This window comes from Leuciscus leuciscus (assembly GCF_965113295.1).
Source record: "Leuciscus leuciscus genome assembly, chromosome: 20".
NCBI lineage: Eukaryota > Metazoa > Chordata > Actinopteri > Cypriniformes > Leuciscidae > Leuciscus > Leuciscus leuciscus.
The window spans coordinates 19,563,243-19,585,090 of NC_138744.1; the positions used below are offsets into that span (position 1 = coordinate 19,563,243).

The following is a 21,848-nucleotide window of genomic DNA, read 5'->3' on the forward strand; positions in this document are numbered from 1 at the left end:
CAAACGTCTTCGACAGATCCGATCTTTTTTCGTCACCCAAAATCGGTCGGGTTTCTGTAATTACGTTTTACTCAAAATCTTCCCATAGGCCTAAGCACTTTCTAGCGCTCTATTAATTCTGATTTGATGTGGCTCTTCCGTCCACTTGTAAAAAAAATTCTCAGGTTACCAGTGGTGGACAGTAACGAAGTAAATGTAATTCGTTACTGTACTTAAGTAGCTTTTTTGCGTATCTGTACTTTACTGAAGTATTTAAATTTGGGAAGACTTTTACTTTAACTCCACTACATTTCAAAGTCAAATATCTTACTTTTTACTCTACTACATTTTCAAAATCAGTCGTTCCTTTTTATTTATGAGTGGATAAAAACTTAACTGGTCAAACGAGCCACCTATCACAGTAGCCTACAACGTGCGCGCTTTGTTTTGAACTTGCCTTGGTGGTATCTACTAAGCGCGAACCAGAGCCGTTAAATATGAGAGTTGCGACCATAGACAGTATATAAGAGGTTGCGACACACACGGCTTGTTCGACTTGAACCGGCGCTGCACAGACCGATCAGTTTATGACATCAAAGTATAGAGTGAAATCGCGAGAGCGATTGAAAAGCATACAGAGCCGTCTACTCTCTAATCGCTCTTGCGGTATTTTAATGTCATTCATCGATTGGTCTGTGCAGTGTGCCGTTTCAACTCGAACAAGCCTACTATGATCTCGCCGCCGCGCGGTCACGTGATTCGTGTAGCTCTCAATAGTTCCAAACAATTTGTGTTGCCAATCATTTTAAGCGGGGCAGAGAGCAGCAGCTATTATTGCAGCAATTATCGGTAAATACTGACGCATAATGAACATTGCTTATTACCTTGACACTAAAATCACTTGCATAGCCTATAATAGCATTTTTTTTTCTGAGGAGTTGCAGAAACACTGCATTAATACGTTTTGGTGTTTAATTTTGTAGGGAAATTGGCTGCTCCCATAATGTAGCGTGTATATATATATATTCAATGGCATTGTGCAGGTTTATGTGAATGTATCATAACATTAGGATGTTTATAATTATGACCATAGACGCTTGTGAAAAATATGTACAGTAAATACTGTAAATGTATTATACCTTATGGGATCAGTCCCCTTCCGTCCAAAATTAAACACACAAAAAATGTATTCAATTCAAATATATATATATATATATATATATATATATATATATATATATATATATATATATATATATATTTATATATATATATATATATATATATTTATATATATATATATATATATATATATATATATATATATATATATATATAGTCTAAATAATGTCATTTTATTAATAGATTGATGTGCCAAGAGTGACAGAGTCTTCACGTAGACTGATAAGCAAGAGTCTTGTGACAAAAATTATAATCGGACATTATAGCAATAAAAAAATCATAGTACTTGGATACTTAAGTACATTTGAAGGCAAATACTTTTGTACTTTTACTCAAGTGAATGTTTAAAGGCAGCACTTCTACTTTTACTTGAGTAATATTTCACCTTGAGTATCTTTACTTTAACTCAAGTACATGGTATGTGTACTTCGTCCACCACTGCAGGTTACAGAGATTTTGAGTAAAACTAACTAATCAGCAATTGTGATTATCTGAATCACCTGTGGCATTTCCGTCCACCTGTGGCACTTCCGTCCACCTGTGGCACTTCCGTCCACCAACGAGCTAAGTGTGGTAGAAACCGATCCGAAACTTCTTCAATTTCTTCCCCAAACAATTGTGATTATCTGAATCACCTCTCGCTCGTATCAAAGCAAAACTCAGCCAAAATGGTTCACGTTCACTCACAATTATCAATTTACACTTAACATCAATAAAACAATTCTGCCGTTTCTTACCAAGAGATGCTTTTCTGTTTTCTGTAATTGCCACGGATTCTTTTTGATCTTTGTGGGATTTCTTCAACTGGTCCTGAATGCGGGTATTGGCTCTCTCTCAACCGTCGAGGTATGAGACGGCCGCCTGATGCTGCCGGGTTGCACTTCCGTCAAATCCGTTCTCAGGACCAGGAGAAGAAGAGTCCGCACGAGATCCGACACTTCTGACACCAACTTGTAAAAGCAATTTTCAGAGATTAATAAAAACAGCATCAAAAGGTATAAGAAACTTTCAAGAGGCAAAATTGTTTTATAGAGAAAAGGTTTATTCTTTGAGGATTCTTTTCACAACCGCAGCCACCCAGCTGTGAAACAGAATGACCTAGTGGACTCAATGAGCATAGACATTTTATACAGTTTTCTGACATTCTTGACTCCTCCTTTCCCAGTTTCTGTAAATTTCCTTAAAGACATCTTATATCTCAAGCTGGTATGGACTGGTTTCTACCCCCCCCCCCCCCCCTCCCCTGGGCAGGTCATGCTGTTCTTTGTTCCTGAGAAGCCAAAAGGCCTTCATTTACAATCTAAATGACCTCCTGCTTCCCTCAGGAGGGGCCTGGGACCCTATTATTATACGACACCCTGTATTCCTTGACTAAAACTCTTTCTCCTGCCCAGGTGTCCGTTATCTTCCTGGCTCATCTGGCGTTATTGTGTTTGTTCTTTCATGTCCCTTCAGCTGTAAGAGACCCTCACAGAAAACATATGACTAAATGATATTAACAGTTTGGAAACGATAAAAATTAAGTAATACTGAATTTTTTCCATCACAACATGTCTATAAAATTCAGCCATAAAAACATTTCAATTTGTTAAATTTCAAACGTTCAATATTCGTTAAAAAAAAAATCTAATTCAGAACTATTTAAACTACCACCTAAAATTCAATTTAGTTAGATTACACTTGCAAATAATTCAAATTTACACAATTCAAATTCAAATCATTTTGTCATATTATAAGCTCCATATTATAAGCAGATTCAAATAGTTTTGAGATTATTATTTTTTTAACGAAAGACCAAACAGGGATGTGATTTTTCCGGATTAATCCGGAAAAAATGTGACCTACGTGAATCATGCAGATCTGTAAAAAAAAACAAAAAAAACAATTTAAAGCAGTTTCGACTGTTTCGACTAGAGTTACATGATCCCGCTCTTATTCATGCGAATGTTTTAAACCAATGCGCGACAAGTCAAAAGAGAGCGCGTTGCCTGTGAATGTCCTGACTGAAAGACAGTATCATGCGCATGCACAGACCCAGGCCAGCTGACAGTCTTGCCTGGGCCCGGGACGAGATAATCTTAGATGGGGCCACCCCGCGCCCAGATCTCTCCTTTTCCCTTGCTCTTCCTCTCCTCTGCATTAAAGGTATAGTGGAGGATCTTTCCGAATTTTAGATAAGACCCGCCCTCTCCACTTTTTGAATAAGTTTGATTGATTCACCAGAATGATTGACAATTAGGAGGACCAATAGTATAGGTGATCCACCCGGAAGTAAAAAATCCTCCGCTATACCTTTAACTATGTTAACAAATACAACTTTTTTATTTCAATAATGTAGGCTATTAGTAGCCTGAATATTAAAATTAATATTAACAATGCCGTAGAAGTGCAGTTTATTAATAGTATGTTAACTAATGTAGTTAGCTAGAGTTTAATAAATGGAAGATTATTGTAAAGTGTAAAGAAGATAAGGCAACTTTTTTTAGCACAATTCACACCCCGAGGTAATTCAAGAGAAAAAAAATCCAAATGCTCCACGTGAAACTGCGGTCTTCCGACCTTTTACTATCGTGTCATCAATTGACTTTGATTAATATGCGCGAGGGAGAGAGAGCAAGACAGCGCTCGACGTGTTGTTTGAAGACGAGAGTGCGCGCGCGCGGCCGGGGCTCTCTCTCTCTCAATGCTCGTTAAGCGCCCTGTCAGGCGCAGCAGTCGTTCTATCCGATCAAATAAGGCTTTGGCGGGACAAAAATTTGCTTTGGTGGCTGCCCAAAAAAATTCAACGCAGGAAAACTCCTGACAAGGCTCGTAAACGTTGGTTGCGCTGTTTCTTACCTTGCTCTACGTTGACTTTACTAGTTCCAGCTTCACCGTCACCATTTTTTTTTTTAAATATTTGTTTAGAAAATCTCCCAAGCCTCTATTTTCTTCTTCTCTTCTTCTCTTTTCTTTCCTTTTCTGAGCACCGGACTTGAGCTGACCGGACATTTTGAGCGTCCTGAACTTCAAATCAAATGACAACATCAAATTTTGATCAGTGGCCAAACCATTTTTGTGTTGGGGGTGGGGGGGTTCTTGGCCACTATTTCAAGGACAATTAGGAAGAATACAAATAAAAAGCTTTTATGTAACTCAAATATTACATATTTTTTCCACAAATAGGCCTATTTTTATATATATATAATTTTTTTATCCATAATTTAATGAGGGATAAATTATGGATTTAATAAGGATTAGTCTATATATAATTTTTAATTTATGCAGCGCAGACTGTTTGATTTATCCAATTTCTGTATATGTCCTACCTGTTAGACAGGAAGGGCACAGGTACATATATGACATTTATTATGGGTTTATGTGAGGATTGTTTGAAGTTCACTTAAATTAAAGGCACAATGTAATTTTTTTGCTTTAAAAATAGCAAAAATCACTATATCTATGTTATATATATTTTTTAGTTGTGTACTTACATTATCCCGACTGTTTCCAACAACTTTCAAACCAGGAGAAATTTTAATTTAATTTTTAGACACGGCACGTTTCTTTATTTCCGTTTTGTCGCAGTCAAAGGCGTCATATCCGCGTTGTCCCTGGTTTCCGCTTGTACTGCCATGGCAACCAGAGCCCTCTGATAGTAACCAAGACGACAGACGTGGACCACTGTAGTTCGCAATGTCTATCTGCACGCTGTTGTTATTTCGTTCAAACATTATGGACCATGGCAACCAGACTTTGGATAAAAAAGGAGAACTAAAACGAGAATCAATATCAGCGCTGTGTTGTCGAGATGCCGAGAGCTCCCATAGAGTATATAAACGAGAGCTCCACGTCCGAGACTTCGACCGCTTCTACATGTAAGTTACTTTATTAAACAGGTGAGCACATTTACATAAAACTAATCAATGTTATATAGTTCAACAATGATAAAATGTCAGAATATGATCTGTATGTTATTCTAATGTTGATCTAGCTAGCTTACTGCTAGTCTCATACAGACAAACTAACACATACATTTCAACACATTCAAATGCAGTTTAGAGTGATAGTGTAATGTTAGATCAAGTGAAACAACGCTGCGTTACCTCACAAGTTTAATTTGTCTAATAAACTGACCTGTGAGTTGTAATTCTGCACTTGCGTGTAGTTCGGTAGAATGAGATGTCCATTCCTTTTATATCCGCGGGAGCTCGCGTCGCGTGTGGAGCTGATAGCTGTCTCTTAGCAACCCCGAACTGCTTCATATCACAGTCATGATAAAAGCATCGATGTATTCAGTCATCCATAAACATTATTAGATCGGTCGGCTTGACGTTGACGACAAGATCCATAATTCTTAGCAAATGTTGCGTCATCATACTACGCCTTTGATATTGTAAATATGTTAGCGACCCCTAGTGGAGAAAAAATTCCATAGTGTACGTTTAAAAGCTGTTATATTTTTTGAAGCCTAATAAATGTTTAAAAAAAATTGATAGCTTTCAATAATGATAAATTGAATCACTGTTATGTTGGATGGCTATAATTAATGTTTAAAGTTTATTTTTATTTTTTTATTCAAATAAGTTGTTGTCATGTGTCATAAAAAGTTGGATGTTGCACATTGAGCAGTATAGGTTTGGTAAAAAGATATTATTTAAAAAAATTCAAATAAGTTATTGTCATTGTTGTTATAATTATTATTACTACTATTATTATAGAATGGTGTTGATGGCGCAGTGGATTAGACACTTGGCTTTGATTTCCACTGCGACACATCCACCAAATAAGTTGTCATTTGTCATACTGTACAAAAAAAGTTGCATGTTGCACATCTAGCTGTAAAATAAATTAAAATGTATTTTTTTGTTCAAATAAGTTGTTATGGGTCCTGCTTTACTATCCATATAGATCCGCCACCAGTTTGATCGGCGCGTGGGGGGCAGGGTCTCAGTATATTTTCCTGCTTTTTTGTCCTTAGCCAATCACATGCCTGACCAAAACAAATTAAGGAAATGCACATTTGCTCTACTGAAAGTTTTAAAACCTTCCATCTAATAACAACTACATTTTTAATACATTCATTTATACACATTATTATCCTTTTTGTGTGTGTTGTTGTTGCTTTTTTATTGCAAGAAAAGAAACAGCACTTGCATTGAATACATTGACATAAAATTAAAAGCAAAGAAAAAAATACAGAGAAATTACAATGACATCTCAACCATTGAGAAAAATATGATCATAATTCTTAAGAAACTTATTGTTCTTATTTTTATTAATGAGTTTAAGAGATGTGTGTATGTGTGTGTATATATACAGTATATATATATATAATATAATATATATAATATATATATATATATAGGCCTATATATAATATTATATATAATATAATATATATATATCCAACGCTATCTCACGACCAATTCGTACGAATTCGTACGAATGATAAAAAGATGGCTAATTCGTACGAATTCGTACAACCTCACTCGTACGAATTTGTACGATTTGTCTAAACCCACGTGATGGGTAGGTTTAGGGGTGGGGTCAGGGGTAGGTCATTCGTATGAATTCATACGAATTGGCCAATTCGTAAAATATTCGTACGAGTGAGGTCGTATGGGCGAGTCGACTGCTGGTCTTTCAAAGAGGGGAAGCTCATTTTCGGCCTGTCATAAAAATTGTACGTAAATTCTACGTTCCTTCTCAAGAAAATGCTCCGTGACCCTGTCCTACCAACTAGGCGTCTTTTCCAGTGACTTGTCCTCTCAATGGCCAGCAGAGTTAAAGCTATCATTGTATAAATGTAATAATATAATAAAGGTATACATAATAATATAATAAAGAATAATATAATAAAGAATAATAATACTACTATTAATAATATATATTTTAAATTATTTTAATAATTATTTTTTAATTATTACTAATAATGTAATAATATAATAAAGGTATACATAATAATATAATAAAGAATAATATAATAAAGAATAATAATACTACTACTACAGTAATAATATATATTTTAAATTATTTTAATAATTATTTTTTAATTATTACTAATAATATAAAAAATATAATAAGTAATAACATAGGTATAAATGTATAATTGTGTGAAATGGATTATGAAAATTGGCTAGCAATTTCGACAAGCAAATACCAAGAAATAGGTTGCAGCAGTTTGTCTTTACCGTATAGGCCTACTTGAAAAATCCGCGATGGGACTAAGCTCGATTAGCTTCAGCATTAGCGACTTTTTATTGTATGAAATCGCTGTCAGTCAAAAGGAGATGCAGCCTTTCGACAGACCCTCCAATCATCACGCAGAAGCTCGGAGTCCAGACCAGCCCACTCCTCCATTCACCCCCAGAGACGCTGAGCGTCCGTGGACGGGACATAATCGCAGCATTTATCCAATGACCGTCTAGTTTCGAAGCACTGAAAAAAACTGTTCAAAGCAACCCCATTGAAGTCAATGGACGCTGGGCTTCAACAGGGAAATGCACTGTGACGCTACGCGTGAACTCGTCTTTGAGATGAACGTTTTCTAACGCATTTTTAGGCAATAAAATATTAACACAATAGTACATATTTCACCATTAATTTTTTGACATTATAGGGGAAGCTGAGCTTCCCTTGCAGTCTTAAAGAAATCCCCACTGATATAGATAGATTGATAGATAGATATATAGATAGACAGACAGACAGACAGACAGACAGACAGACAGACAGACAGACTGATAGATAGACAGACAGACAGACAGACAGACAGACAGACAGATAGATAGATAGATAGATAGATAGATAGATAGATAGATAGATAGATAGATAGATAGATAGATAGATAGATAGATAGATAGATAGATAAAGTATTGGGACATCTGTTTTTGTGAATACATTTTTTGCAATGCAACACATAGAAATTAAGAACAAGATCAATAGTCAAAAATAAAGAAATATATTTTTCAATGAAAAGTTTAAATCACATTTTATAAAAGGAGAAAGATAACAACTTGAGATATCCCAAAGAGATTTAACCTGATTGCAATGAATAAATTAAGCAAAGTTTCTTCCTCAACTTTGCAAAATACACAAAGATCAACAAAAGTAGAAATCTGGGAGTTGGTCGGATAGACATTATGTAAATCTTGTACCTATGCTGAAGTGTATCTTATCTTATTGGACATACAATATTTTCAGGGAGTAACCATGCTCTCTTCCACTGAATACTGTCAAAACATTTGTTCCAGAAATATGTTCATCTATGTGTAAACTGTGTAATGTAACAATATAGCTTAATATGTAGGATTACATTTTTTTATCAAGAAAACAAACTCCATCCAATAAAAGTTTGGGCATGTTGTGGCAAAAATTCATTAAACAATCATCAACTGCGTAAGAGACACTCTGAAATTCAAATGATCATTAAAAAGTATTTTATTCTTGCAAAAAGGCCCAGTTGCCACACAGAAGTCACCAGTACAGTCTGTGAAACAAGTGCGGCGACGAGAGGGAGGGCAGAGGAGTCTTTATACTGCTTTCAAAGTCTTCTGCTTACAGGCCCTTATCTAAACAAGGGAAAGTTTCTCTGCTAGTGATCTGATCCTGCTGAGTTTATTCTTACAAACTCACAAGTTCTAAATTGGACGGCCTCTGACCCTTCAATATGCCTCCTCCTGACGTTTCACCTGTTTCCCAGTGTTTAAAAACACACACACATTAGTCATATGTTGGCAGACCACGTACAGTCCAGCAAGGATCATTTCAATGTCTTACTGAAATAAATGAAAATCAATACTGTAAATCAATGAAAATCAAAAATTCCCATTACAGGCATAATTGTTTTTCTCTCATTAAAGCAAAGGTGTGTTTTAAATAAGTCCACATAACAAACAAAGCTTTGATAACAGAATTGAAAGCCCTATAGCAGGCAGAGGAAAATTATACAAAGTCATAAATTCTTCATACTCCAGTATACTGCCATCATTTTTTAAATAAATCCAAAACAAAAACAAAACCTCGATCATACCAATTGTTCATAAAAAGGATTTGTTTTGGATCAAAATGTTCGAATTATTCTTCGTATTCTTATTTCTTTGTGAGGAGAAAAGTTGTGCACACAGTTTCCAAACAAGTAAAAAAAAAAACTTGTGAAATTTACAGAGAGAAATCTTTAATTTAGAAGGGGTGAAATTACATTTTAAAAGAAACACTAAGCCACCTAATCCGAAATGGCATTGGGGATATAGAACCAAATTGAGTCATTAAGACATTTTAACCAACTAAATCTAAAAGAGCTAATTAATTCCTTAAAATTAAAAAATTCCAGTCCACCCTCACAATGTCTAAACAGATTTCCTAACTTTGTGAAATCTGTTCTTCCAAATAAATGTCAATAACATTTTGTCAATATTGTCACAAATTTTGTCACTATAACAAATAAGGATAGAGAGGGATAAACAGAACGAGACAAATCCTCTGCTTTGGATATAAGAACTCTACCATAGATTGACAGGTCTCCTTGTAGCCAACAATTAAAGATTGTTCTAGTTTTCATTATTTTAGATGAAAAATGAAGTTGTTGGCGAAGCAATCTATCTTTAGTAAGGAAAATCCCCAGGTACTTGAGACAGTCTTTAACAGGTATATGTGTATCAATGGTTGTTGAGTATCATAAAGACAAAAAAGTTCACACTTTGATAAATTTAAATATAAACCTGAGGCTTCAAAGATTTAATAATATTGATACTTAAGGGAATTTGACTTTGGTCTTTAAGATAGTATCATCGGCTAGTTGAGATATTTTTAATTCTTTACCAAATATAGAAATATACCTTTTAAACTGGGATTTTTTAAAATATTAATTCATATCATTTCAACAGCTAGAAGAAAAAGAAATGAGCAAATGCGGCAACCTTTTAGATTAAAGCGTTTAGTATATTGAAAGCCAACCAAAACTAGGAGGAGTTAATGTCACTATAAAGCATTTTCACAATGTTGATAAAAGTACATCCAAAACCAAAAACAAAAGCAAAAAATGGTGTTCTAAAGAGTCAAATGCTTTATAAAAAGCCAAAAGCATTAGAATAGCATTTGAATCAATATTCTCTGAATAATCAATGAGATTAAGAACTAATCTTATATTGGAGCTATAACATGTCTATTTTTCATAAATCCATTTTGTGTTTCGCCAATTATACCATTAAGGCCTGATTTTAAACGAACTGCAAATATTAAAATTTATAAGCAATATTTAACAGTGATATTGGTCTCCAGTTCTCAATTAAAGGTGGGTTTTTTGGGAATAAGAGAAATAAGACCTTGCTTCATTGTGGAAGTCATCTTTCCTTTTCTAATACATTCTTTAAACAAAATGGTTGCTTTAAGACATCCCAAAAATGTAAATAAAATTCAACGGGCAGACCATCAGTATGGATGTTTTCCTTTCTTCATAGATTTCAGTGCATCCTCAATTTCAGAGATATCAGAATCACAAAGTTGCTTGAAATCTTCATTAATACCTGAAACTGTATACAAAATAAATAATAAATAAATAAATAAATCATCACATTTTACTTGAGAAAACTGAGAAGTAGGCCTAGGCTATACATTTTTTTCATTCCTGGATCTGTACATAAAACACCATTAATATTTAAGGTAGAGAGAGATGTCTTTTTAAGATTTATTTTCTCCAGAGCAAGATTTGTGATCCATAAGCGATCCAGATTTGTTACAATTCAGGCAGTGTAAATATGCTTTCCATTGGGGCGAATGAAGTCTGGTTTCACGTTAGTGTAACGCAAACGGCCAAAGACAACAGGACTATGACAAGCTGTTTTAGCATTTAATCCCCTTGTCTGTACAAGTCGTAATTTAGTTTGGACTATTCAAAATTCTATTGACAAATCTATTCTGCAATTTAGACTGATTATAATTGGAATTAAGATATCTACAATGTGATTATGACTAGTCATATTCTATTGACTTCCATTGGAAAATATTTTCTGATATCTACAAATGAGTTTTAACTTGTAGAAATTGGCAAATTAATAATATCTATAATTTATATAGATGGTTCTACTTTTAATTAAAGGTATCTCAAATTACAATTTTGCTAGTGATAATTAAATTCGAACTAACTGAATTACCACTAGTAAAAAAAATATATTTCAAGATATCTTGTATTTGGTATTTGGCTAACTGGTAGGCTTTTTGACTAGACATAATTTAAATGTATGATAACTTTAATTAATCATCTTTAAAGATATCCACAATACATTTGTAGATATCTGAAAGTAATTTATTATAGCTACTAGTCATATTTGTAGATATTTTGAATGGGATTTTTGAATTGGAATTCCTTGTCAAATCTCATTTAAAGATATCTGCAAGATATTGATTTTTGAATATGTTTCTTTGGAGATATTTGCATTTAGCTTTGTGACTGGGAGGAATCAAAATAGATATCTAGAATTAACATTCTTAGTCAAAATTACTTGGTCTAAAACATGCATGCAAATACACCTTTGTATACACCCCACATTAAATATTTTATTAACCAATCCTACCTTGGAAACTGTTGTCATCCGCCATTTTGTCCAATAATTATATAATAAAGGCCCTGCATCTTTGGGTCATTTTAAATGCAGAAGGAATGAAAATTAAAATGTAGCGGGGGTACGTGTAAAATTGGCATAAGGAATGCAGAGAAGACTATTCTAAATTCCTATTCTAAATCATAAAGTAGGATCATGTTCAGATATGCATGCTGTAGATTAAATTGTGTTAGCCTTCATTTCCAATTGAACATATAAAATCAGTAAGGACTTGTATACATCTCATGTCTGGTGCAACATTTGCCATAATTTTAAAAGAACTATTGACTGGCACTCATCACCGAAAACAGCAGAATATAACCATAACGGATCTCTTACTTTAATGTAACACTCCCACCTTGTGGGCTATTACCTTGATGACATGAGTAAACCTGCATCGACACAGAATGCACAATCTATTGCCTATATACAATGTAATGTACTAATGTACGTACATGTAACATACATTTTCGTATTGCTGATCTTAATCATTGCTAATCATCCACATGGGCTATTAGTTCTTGCCATAATTTCATTAATATGATTGCAAAGATAAATGAACTCATGTAATGTGATTATGTGATTACCAACTCCCCTTACCAGTTGTTTAACATCTTGCTAAAAAAAAACACTTATATGACACTGTCCATTGGTTTACTTCAAGCTAAGAAAAAAAAAACTTATATATTCTTTAAAAAAATGTTTGAATGAATGCAGCCATTTGTGGAATAAAAAAAGTGAGATTTTCAATTTTGTCTTTGTTTTGAGCAGGAAAAGAGAAGCCATGGATTCCAAAATTTCAAAGGTAACTCAAAGTCTTACCTCTGCTGAGGACATGAGGAACCAAACCAAACTTATAATGCAGCCCTATGCCAACTGGGAAGAGTATCTGACTCCAGCTCCACTGTCCATAGCCATTATGGGAGAGCTGGTTTTCATCTCGTCCTCAACAGATTTCTCCATCAATAAAAATCCCCCCAAAGGTGGCTACGAATTCATCAAATACCCTGATTCCTTTCGTGCTTGCCTCATGCAAGTGTGTAACTCTGGTTGGTGGGCTTTTAATGAGGCCCATACGAGCATGGATCAGATTCGCCTCCATACTGCCCAAGTTCCAGATTACATGAAGACAGCTGTGAAGATTCTTTTCCAAGGCGATGATGAAGTTGTCAAAGCACTTCTTCCTGATCAGCTGGACAATATCAGAGACATTGCAGATGAATGTCTGCAGTTGTCTAGTGCAACTGAAAAGCGTTTCACTGATGTCATCCATATCATCCAAGAGCTGCTAGAAGCGTGTGTGAATGCAAAGCACTTCTATGGGGAAGAGTTGGAAGAAATCAAGAAGAAACTAGTAGAGTGCAAACTGAGGGAGCAGTCAGCTCAAGAAACCAAGCAAAGGACTGAGAATGCAGTGAAAGCCATGGGGAAGGAACTGGATGAGGCTCATGAGAGCTACAGGAAAGCCATGGATTCTCTCCCTAGTGGATGGGAAATGATTGGCATGGATTTCGTTGGTGGGTTAGCACAGAGCTTTACAGGCCTGATTAATGGACTTACATCTATTTTTACTTTCCCAGCGAAAATTGCGAGTTTTGCAACAACAAAGAACACTGACACTTGGAACAATCAGGAAAGTGTAAGAGATATGGTTGCTGAAATAAACATATATTGTAAGTCTACTGAAATATTAAATTGGGTGCAGAAAATCCAGGAGGAAATGAAAGTAAATAGTGAAGATGATGACATTGCCTGGACAAATCTCTATGATCAGAAGAACAAAATGACAAAAACGAATTTCATGGAAGAACAGTTCAAAAGAATCCATGGTGATTTAAAGAAAATCCCTGACTGTCAAGTAAAGAAACAAGCTGAAACGTTATGCAAAGAGGGCATGGAAATATGCAACCAGCTGGCAAAATATGCACCAGATGGCAAATGTGACAAAAGCACAACCATCAAGATAATACATGAGGTTCTGGAATTGGTCAAGTCGGCCCAAGTTTTTGATAGCAAAAGCAAAGACATCACAAATTCTCCAGCCATTTCTCCAAAACTACCAATGATGCAAAAAGAAGAAAACAAGTCAGAGAACATGAGTGCTTCACAGAAGGCCACAGCGAATGCACGATTCGCTATAGAGCAGAGCCGAGCTCAGATGAACAAGACAAGAGAGAACTATGATAAGTGTATGGAGAACCTAGAGAAGAACCAGAAGGAACTAACTGATATCCTGGTCGCTATGAGAAATTGCAAACTGAAAGAGATCGACTTCAAAACTACAATAGAGATGCTGGTCAAGGGAATGGAGGCCATGGGGAAAGTGAAGGTGCAGTGGGAGAAGATGGTTCACTTCTTTCAGATGGTTTCTAACATTATAAAAACCAGCCTGAGCAAAACTCTCAAAAACTTTGTCTCAACATCTGAGAAAACACAAGCACTCTCCTACAATGCAAAGCTCTTCTCAAAAGATATGCTATACTCTCAAGCCTTCCAAGCCTGTAACATTGCTAGTCTGGTTCATATGATCTCTGGAACATACACAGATATTTCCAACAAGTACCTGATGGACCGTGTCAGTTTACTGGGCAAACTGATGGCCATGGATAAAAGTAAACCAGAATTTGAGCAAGAGCGACTACAGCTCCAGGCCTCCTGTGATGAGGCACAACAAGGCATTATAAAGCTTGTCTTGAAGAATAAAGAGGAGTTTGAAAGGAAGAGCACTGCAAGACTAGAAAAGATCGACCGAGAGCTGCTTGCCATTCTGCCTGCTGCTCCTCCAGAGCAAATCAAGAGCATTCAAGAGGCTGTTAAAGCCGGATTCAGTGAGGAAGAAGAAGCATCATACTACTGAGAGAATCTACCAAATATTTTACAAGCTTGCTAAACAAGAGAATACTACCATAGTTAAGATTGAAGCTTTTCTGTCCAGTAACATGCAGTCACGACAGCTCAATTTATCTGCATTAACAGAAGACAATTGATACTGAAATGTTTAACACTATGTCAATCCAAATTAGACTAGAATGTCTCGAGAGGATTTTAAAAGCTGAGTTAGAAAGTTGTTGTCTTCTGTTTAAATTTTAATTTCATATAATACCATAATCATCATATAACTAGCTTGCAAATGATTCTTACTAAAAACATTATGCATGATTGTATGATCTTTAATGGAAAGTGGAAGTGAGTCAAGTGACAGGAAATGTTTGCTTTCAATAAATCTGTTTTTTTCATTTGCTTTTAAACTTATTTAGTTTATCTTTGTAAGTATTTAGTGAATCATTTTAGCTAGCTGTGTATAATAAATTTGTCCTTGAATTAATATTAATTAGCCTACATTTTAATGCATTGCTGTTACTAAACACCTCTTTAGTATAAAATAAATATTACTATACTTCAACATTACCGTTGCTCTGTTGTACTGTATCTCAGTAGACCTAATTCTTTCCCTTTTCTAAGCCAACTTTTTAAACTTTGTATTGAAACACTTAGAATGTTACTTTTTTTAATCTCACTGATGAGTTGCAACAAATGAGTTAACAGATGTTCAGTAATATTAGTGTAATGCCAATTAAAATTCATACTTACTTAAGCAAAAAAACAATAACAACATATTAATACTTGTAAATAAATATTTTAACCTGGGCCTATGTAGCAGCATCAGAAATTACAACAATGGAATAAGTGTTCATGTTTTTGAGGTATAAAAAATGGTGTGCTAGGCCTATGCTCTTCTCACAAAATAACACCAGTTCAAGGGCTTGCAAGAAAATGATACAGCCAGTGAATCTCTATAATACAACACAACACAACACTCCCACCTTGTGGGTTCTTATAATTACCGTATGACAAGAGTAAACCTGCATCAACACAGAAAGCACAATCCATACACAACGTAATGTAGGCTACTAATCAATGTCATCAGTATGTTAATGCCATTTAAACTTTTATTAATTTATAGACTGCCCTACATTTTATAATTTTTTATCTTTTTAAAATCAGCCTTCACCTTTTCTAATTGGGTCTGCCTTGATTCTGAAGCATTATTCTTGTCCATCACTCGTTTATTTGTAGGCTACAATTTTTTTTCCTCATGTATCGCTGGTGTATAATTCCATTGTTCTTCACGCTTGTCTTTTCAAAATATTTTATAAATAAATTCAGACGAGGAGATTGAGCACCACTTCAGATGGTCAGTTTTGCAACATGATTCTAATCAAAGCTCTTAATACATACATGCTGGAGATCTTTTACCATATGAATGCATCAATGTCATGTAATAAACCCATCCAGTAGCTTTTCTCTCAGCAGACTAACATTAGGCCTACTGTTGTTAGCAGTTAGCACTAAGCATTATTTTTTTATTAGATCAGATAACATTTTAAGCTGTCATGTGTTATATGCATAGGTTTATATGTAAGTTGTCATATGGTCATGTTACAATGTGCCCCTCACATGTCACACATGGGGCATGTTGTCACATTTCACTTCCATTCTTTCGGGGTAAATCAAGAAAAAAAAGTATACACTTGTACTAGACATGTCATGTGTGAAATTAATGCGGGAAAAAATAAATACTCTAAAGTTGAACCCTACTTGTACACAAACTGAGAAAGACAAAATAAAGTGTTACGTTGTGCCCCGCTCTCCCCTATGTTATGCTAAGAGATAATTTGCCAAACTCTGATAGGTTCACTTGCATTCACTCCACCCTTTGCGTACTGGATAGTTTCTTCTCATTGGCTAATTTCTCTGGAGCCCATCCTCGTTCGATTACGTCAGCCAATGGAGGTTCGTGATGTCATATGAGCTTTTGCTTACACGCCCCAACAGATCATGCGCAAAGCATTTCGGTACTTGACGTTTAAAAATTAAGATTTTAGACAGAAACAAATGTACAGAAAAACTACAATATGAGGTACGCCTTCGATCTTATGGGCCGTCTTGACTTTGCCTTCGGCATGTGAAATAGAAGCACAGATATGTGTGTGTCAGTAGTCTGAGCAAGGATAGATTCCCAATGGTAAGTCAAAGTAAACCTCTTACATGATAAAAGTGTATAGTGAATGAGTAAATCTTAAATACTATCTGAATAATGTTCATATTGCTCTTAGTGAAGCTAGCAAAGTTTATGCGATCATGTTTACATCTGAGAGTTGCATTGCTTATGTTATGTTGATCGTGCTAAGTAATTTTCTTGCTGTTATTTCCTAAAATTGGTATACGGCAATTAATTTGGCAATGTTACATAAAAGCAAGCAAGCAAAATCAGGCTTTTACTGGGGATTAAACCCAACGCATGAACAATAAGCTGGCTATAAGTTTTGAAGTATGTAGTATATTTTAAATTTAGGACAAGATATTATTTCCATTGTTTCCAAATCATATATAGTAATAATGTTGTCAAATGTTTGCCTAATTTTTGTATTTATGTCTATGTCATTGCACTGTATGTGTGTGCTCCATCACTTCAGGGTGACAGCAGGTGCAGTAACGGTGTCCAGCAGAAAGGAAAGATGTTGTCGGATGCTCAGCTCTTTGATGGGGAATTTGAAAATCTGGTGTCTGAACTTACAGAGCAGGACTTCACTGATCCAGTTCTCACAGATGCCCTCATCAGACTCAGAGAAGTAAAGTAAACTCTCACAACCAGTACTGAAAAAACATGGCCAAGACTAAGATAAAAGATGACAGGCTGCACTGGTTATTTAATGTGAAATGTATTTTAAAGGGGTGGTTCGGGATTTTTGACATCGGACCTCATTTTTAAGTCAGCCTGGTTGTTATTCATCAGTGGAGACATTTAAAAAAAAAAAATTATCCAGTCCTTATATTTGGATAGTTAGACGATGCTAGGCTAGCGTGAGTCAATGGTATATGTTAGCCAGCCATTAAAAAACGTTTTACCCACTCCACAGTGCACCAAACGCAAATCAATTATAACAATAGACTATCGATATATATATGTCCGTTGAGAGAATAATGTTAGAAATCAAACTTACCTTTCATCTCAATGATCCCAAAGGAACTAGTTTCTCAGCAGCTGCGGAATTTTACTTTGCTCCGGTTAGTAATGCGGCAAAAAGTAAACACAGAACAGAAGCACACTGTAATCAGTGTACCAGCGGCAGGTAAATACACTTGCGTCATGTGTGTACCGGCTCACTCGGTTGCCTAGGTAATCAATATCACTCCGCTGCTGCTGTAGACAAGGCTTATGATTACAGGGAACAAATTATAACTAATGCAATGTGATGAAAGGTAAGTTTGATTTCTAACATTATTCTCTCAACGGACATATACATCAATAGTCTAGTGTTATAATTGATTTGCGTTTGGTGCACTGTGGAGTGGGTAAAACGGTTTTTAATGGCTGGCTAACATATACCATTGACTCGCGCTAGCCTAGCATCGGCTAACTATCCAAATATAAGGACTGGATTTTTTTTTTTTTTTAAATGTCTCCACTGATGAATAACAACCAGGCTGACTTAAAAATGAGGTCCGATTTCAAAAATCCCGAACCACCCCTTTAAGAGGTATACTATGTGACATCAGCAACCAAATGTCAATGTCATGGTGTCAGTACATGCTATTGCTAATGTTCAAAAGAACAAATTATGCTAGAGTTGAGACACATGGAGACTGGCACACAAAGCATTTGCAGTTTAAAACTCCAGAAGAGATCTGAAACAATTCTGAATCAACAATATTTGTCAGTTTTGTGAAATGTGTCATTTTTCTCTAGGTGCTTCGGTATAATGCCCCTGGAGGCAAGAGAAACCGAGGCTTGTCTGTGATTGGTTCTTTACGGGAGTTAGTTTCTCCCTCTGAACTGCCACCTGATGAAGCTCACCGAGCCCTTTTGGTTGGATGGTGCATTGAACTGGTATGTAAAATTGATACTATAAATTGCAATTGTGGAAAAAAATAAGAAAAAAAGATGATAGTCCAGTGCAAAACTTTTTGATTTCTTCACAGCTTCAGGCATTTTTCTTGGTGGCTGATGACATCATGGATGCATCCATGACAAGAAGGGGTCAACCCTGTTGGTATAAGAAGGTAATTGATTAATGCTCATTTCATTTTTTTTTTTTTTTTTCAAACACAAGAATATTGATTCTTTTTATCATGATTATAAAAAATTTACTGTAAAGGCACTGTTCACCCAAAAAATTGTCATCTTTCCAAACTTGCATGACTTTATTTCTTCTATGGAACACAAAAGAAGATATTTTGAAAAATGTTGGTAACCAAACCGTTTCGGTTCCCATTGACTTCCACTGTATACCGGTAGTCAAAAATGGAACACACACCTTTTGGTTATCAACATACTTCAAAATATCTTCTTTTGTGTTCCGCAGAAGAATGAAAGTCATACAAGTTTAGAATGACATGAGGGTGAGTAAATAATGACAGAATTTTCATTTTCGATCTATTCCTTTAATAACAATAAAAATCAGTATTCTTGTGTCTGATTTAGAAAGAAATTGGTACAGATCGCGGGATTGAAAATTCATAGTTGTTTAAGAGGAAAAAGTATTATATTTGTAAGTTTATTATGTTATATTATATAACAGTAGTGTATATCAGCATTACTGTGCTAATTGTGCTCTTTTTGAATTTGGCAGGAAGGTATTGGTCTGGATGCCATTAATGACGCTTTTCTCCTGGAGGGGGCGATCTACCGCCTTCTTCGCAGACATTGCAGAGGACAGCGCTACTATGTCCATCTGCTTGAGCTTTTTACTGAGGTAACACACACAACAGGTTTATTAGTCTGCTTTATTACATGGCTTGGTTGAATTCTAATATAGAATGCGGTCTGTTATTTCTTGATAACAGACCGCTGCTAAGTATAACACACCGTTGCCATGAAAAACAGAGCGTTGCTATGGACGCAGGATTCTAACCGTAGAGACGGAATGGACTATTTTCTTTAGCGGAAGCAATACAATCGTTTTTAAATCAATAACCTCCTTTTTAAATAAATATTTTGTGTCAAATTATTGATTTATTTGGTAGGTAGCCATGTAATAAGCGGGATAATGGAGTGCGAGACGGTTGTTATAGCGAATACGCTATTCTCTATAACAACCGCCTCGCTCTACATTATCCCTTACATAACACATGTACGCACATTTGAACTTATCATACAAAGGTACACACAACTGTTAAGCTGTTTCTATCACATTAGCTGCATATTGTTTAATAGATAAAGACATAGCTGTGAATCTTTTTTTCCTTACAGACCTCTTTCCAGACAGAGCTAGGTCAAACTCTAGATCTGATGACTGCACCTCCACACAAAATCGACCTTGATCGCTTCACCATGGAGAGGTGAGAAGTTGAGCTGGACTTTTTAAACTTAGGGCACAGACAATTTAAATGCTTGCTGATTTATTTATAGCTTATTATTTGCCAATTGCCTATCGTTGACTGATTTACAGTGTATTTGCCTCAGGTACAAAGCCATTGTGAAATACAAGACTGCATTCTACTCGTTTTATCTCCCTGTGGCTGCAGCCATGTACATGGTGAGTTTTGCATACATGTGTTCTGTGTATATTTTGTGAAAATAATTATTTTTGTGATAAATTTTTTTTTTTATTACAGGCAGGGATTGAGAATGAGACTGAACACAACAATGCTAAAACAATTTTACTTGAGATGGGAGAGTTCTTTCAGATACAGGTATACGGTATTAGTATAAAGCAACACTTTTGAAGGCTAGTATCCTCAATCAGATCTGGTTGCAATATCTCAAAGCATTCATAACATGTTTGTCATTGACAGGATGACTACCTGGATTGCTATGGTGATCCTGCAGTGACTGGAAAGATTGGCACAGATATACAGGACAACAAATGCAGCTGGCTGGTGGTGACCGCACTGGGCATCATGACACCTGAACAAAGGGCAGAACTAGAGGTGAGAAAGTGTGGGGCTGCTGAATGACAAACAAATATAATGAATGCAAAAATAGAACACATTAATGTGGGAGAGTTAACAGTTTTCTCACTTGTCTTCTCTCTCTCTCAGGCATGTTATGGACGTAGTGATGCTGAAAGTGTTGAAAGGGTCAAGGCTTTGTATGATACTCTGGAAATGCCTATCCGATACCATCAACATGAGGAGGAGAGCTATCACCGCCTTCAAAAACTCATCCAGCTTCATGCCAAGAATCTGCCTCATGCTGTTTTTCTTAATTTTGCCAAGAAAATATATAAGAGGAACAAATGAGGGTGTGGTTCAGGGAACTGGAGGGACTTGACCAATGGAGTTGAGTATTATAGGCACACAGACTTCAGGGTCAAATAAATATGCAGTGAGGGATTTTACTGGAATATGAAAATGTTAGATTTTAACTGCACTTTAAATATACTGTCAAGAATTTAGATGCATTTAAAAAAAAAAGTCTAATTATGTTGCATCATTATTTGTTTTTCCCCTTTTATTCTTACATCAAAAATGCAATCGGGTGATTCAGAGGTCAGGCATTGTACTACAAATAGTACATCTGTCAGTGTTTAAATTGAGGTACATATGTATAAACCATATATTTTCATCAGCTTTTGCATTGTATTGTCAACATCTTTGGAAGAGATACGAAGAGTAAAGAAGGAATGAAAAATATTTAAAGATAAAAATAAGTAAGATTTTTTTTTTTTTTAAGTATGAGAACCAACCCAGTGGACAGATGCACATATTCCTTAAAATATTTTATTTAATAATAAGAAAATACTCTAGAGAAAATATCTTCCCAAGCAGAACACAATGGCACTTCAGGGCAGTTTCATTCGGAATTTTAGCTTTTTTGTTGGTTTGTTTTTGTGAAACATGTCACATTAACGGTTGTACTGTACATTTATTATAGACTACCAGAATGTCAAGTGTCCGGTCCGGTGATCACCAATATTGCTGTAAATGTAGAATACATAAAAACAGAAATGTGCAAATAAACAAATCTGATCAACGTTTTTTACTATGCATTTCTCTTTGTGAGGTGTTTGAATGAGTGTGTGCAAGAGAAGTGTCGAGTCGTGCGTGAGAGCCGCGGGGGCGCGCGCGCAGCACTCCAGAGATGCTGCTGAGGGAGGGGTGTGG

At 35.6% G+C, this 21,848-nt stretch overlaps 2 protein-coding genes across 3 annotated transcripts in view; both read left to right on the forward strand.

Annotated features, from left to right (window-relative positions):
- Window positions 1–15,141, forward strand: part of LOC309484043 (uncharacterized protein) — a 40,262-nt gene extending 25,121 nt beyond the window's left edge. Inside the window, exon 2 of the mRNA XM_082150184.1 lies at window positions 12,510–15,141. Within this exon, the coding sequence (XP_082006310.1) occupies window positions 12,523–14,595 (2,073 nt within the window). The 5' untranslated portion in view covers window positions 12,510–12,522 and the 3' untranslated portion in view covers window positions 14,596–15,141. The remainder of the gene's footprint in view (window positions 1–12,509) is intronic.
- Window positions 1–21,721, forward strand: part of fdps (farnesyl diphosphate synthase (farnesyl pyrophosphate synthetase, dimethylallyltranstransferase, geranyltranstransferase)) — a 185,409-nt gene extending 163,688 nt beyond the window's left edge. Inside the window, exons 1-10 of one of the 2 annotated variants that reach the window (XM_082150188.1) lie at window positions 16,644–16,764; window positions 17,216–17,371; window positions 18,490–18,630; window positions 18,723–18,803; window positions 19,373–19,495; window positions 19,993–20,081; window positions 20,206–20,278; window positions 20,358–20,435; window positions 20,538–20,672; window positions 20,784–21,721. In XM_082150188.1, coding sequence (XP_082006314.1) covers window positions 16,762–16,764; window positions 17,216–17,371; window positions 18,490–18,630; window positions 18,723–18,803; window positions 19,373–19,495; window positions 19,993–20,081; window positions 20,206–20,278; window positions 20,358–20,435; window positions 20,538–20,672; window positions 20,784–20,984 — 1,080 coding nt within the window. In that variant the 5' untranslated portion in view covers window positions 16,644–16,761 and the 3' untranslated portion in view covers window positions 20,985–21,721. Of the gene's footprint in view, window positions 1–16,643; window positions 16,765–17,215; window positions 17,372–18,489; window positions 18,631–18,722; window positions 18,804–19,372; window positions 19,496–19,992; window positions 20,082–20,205; window positions 20,279–20,357; window positions 20,436–20,537; window positions 20,673–20,783 lie in introns of those variants that run through there. The other variant, XM_082150189.1, reaches the window with a different exon arrangement.
- Window positions 21,722–21,848: the final 127 nt, after the last annotated feature.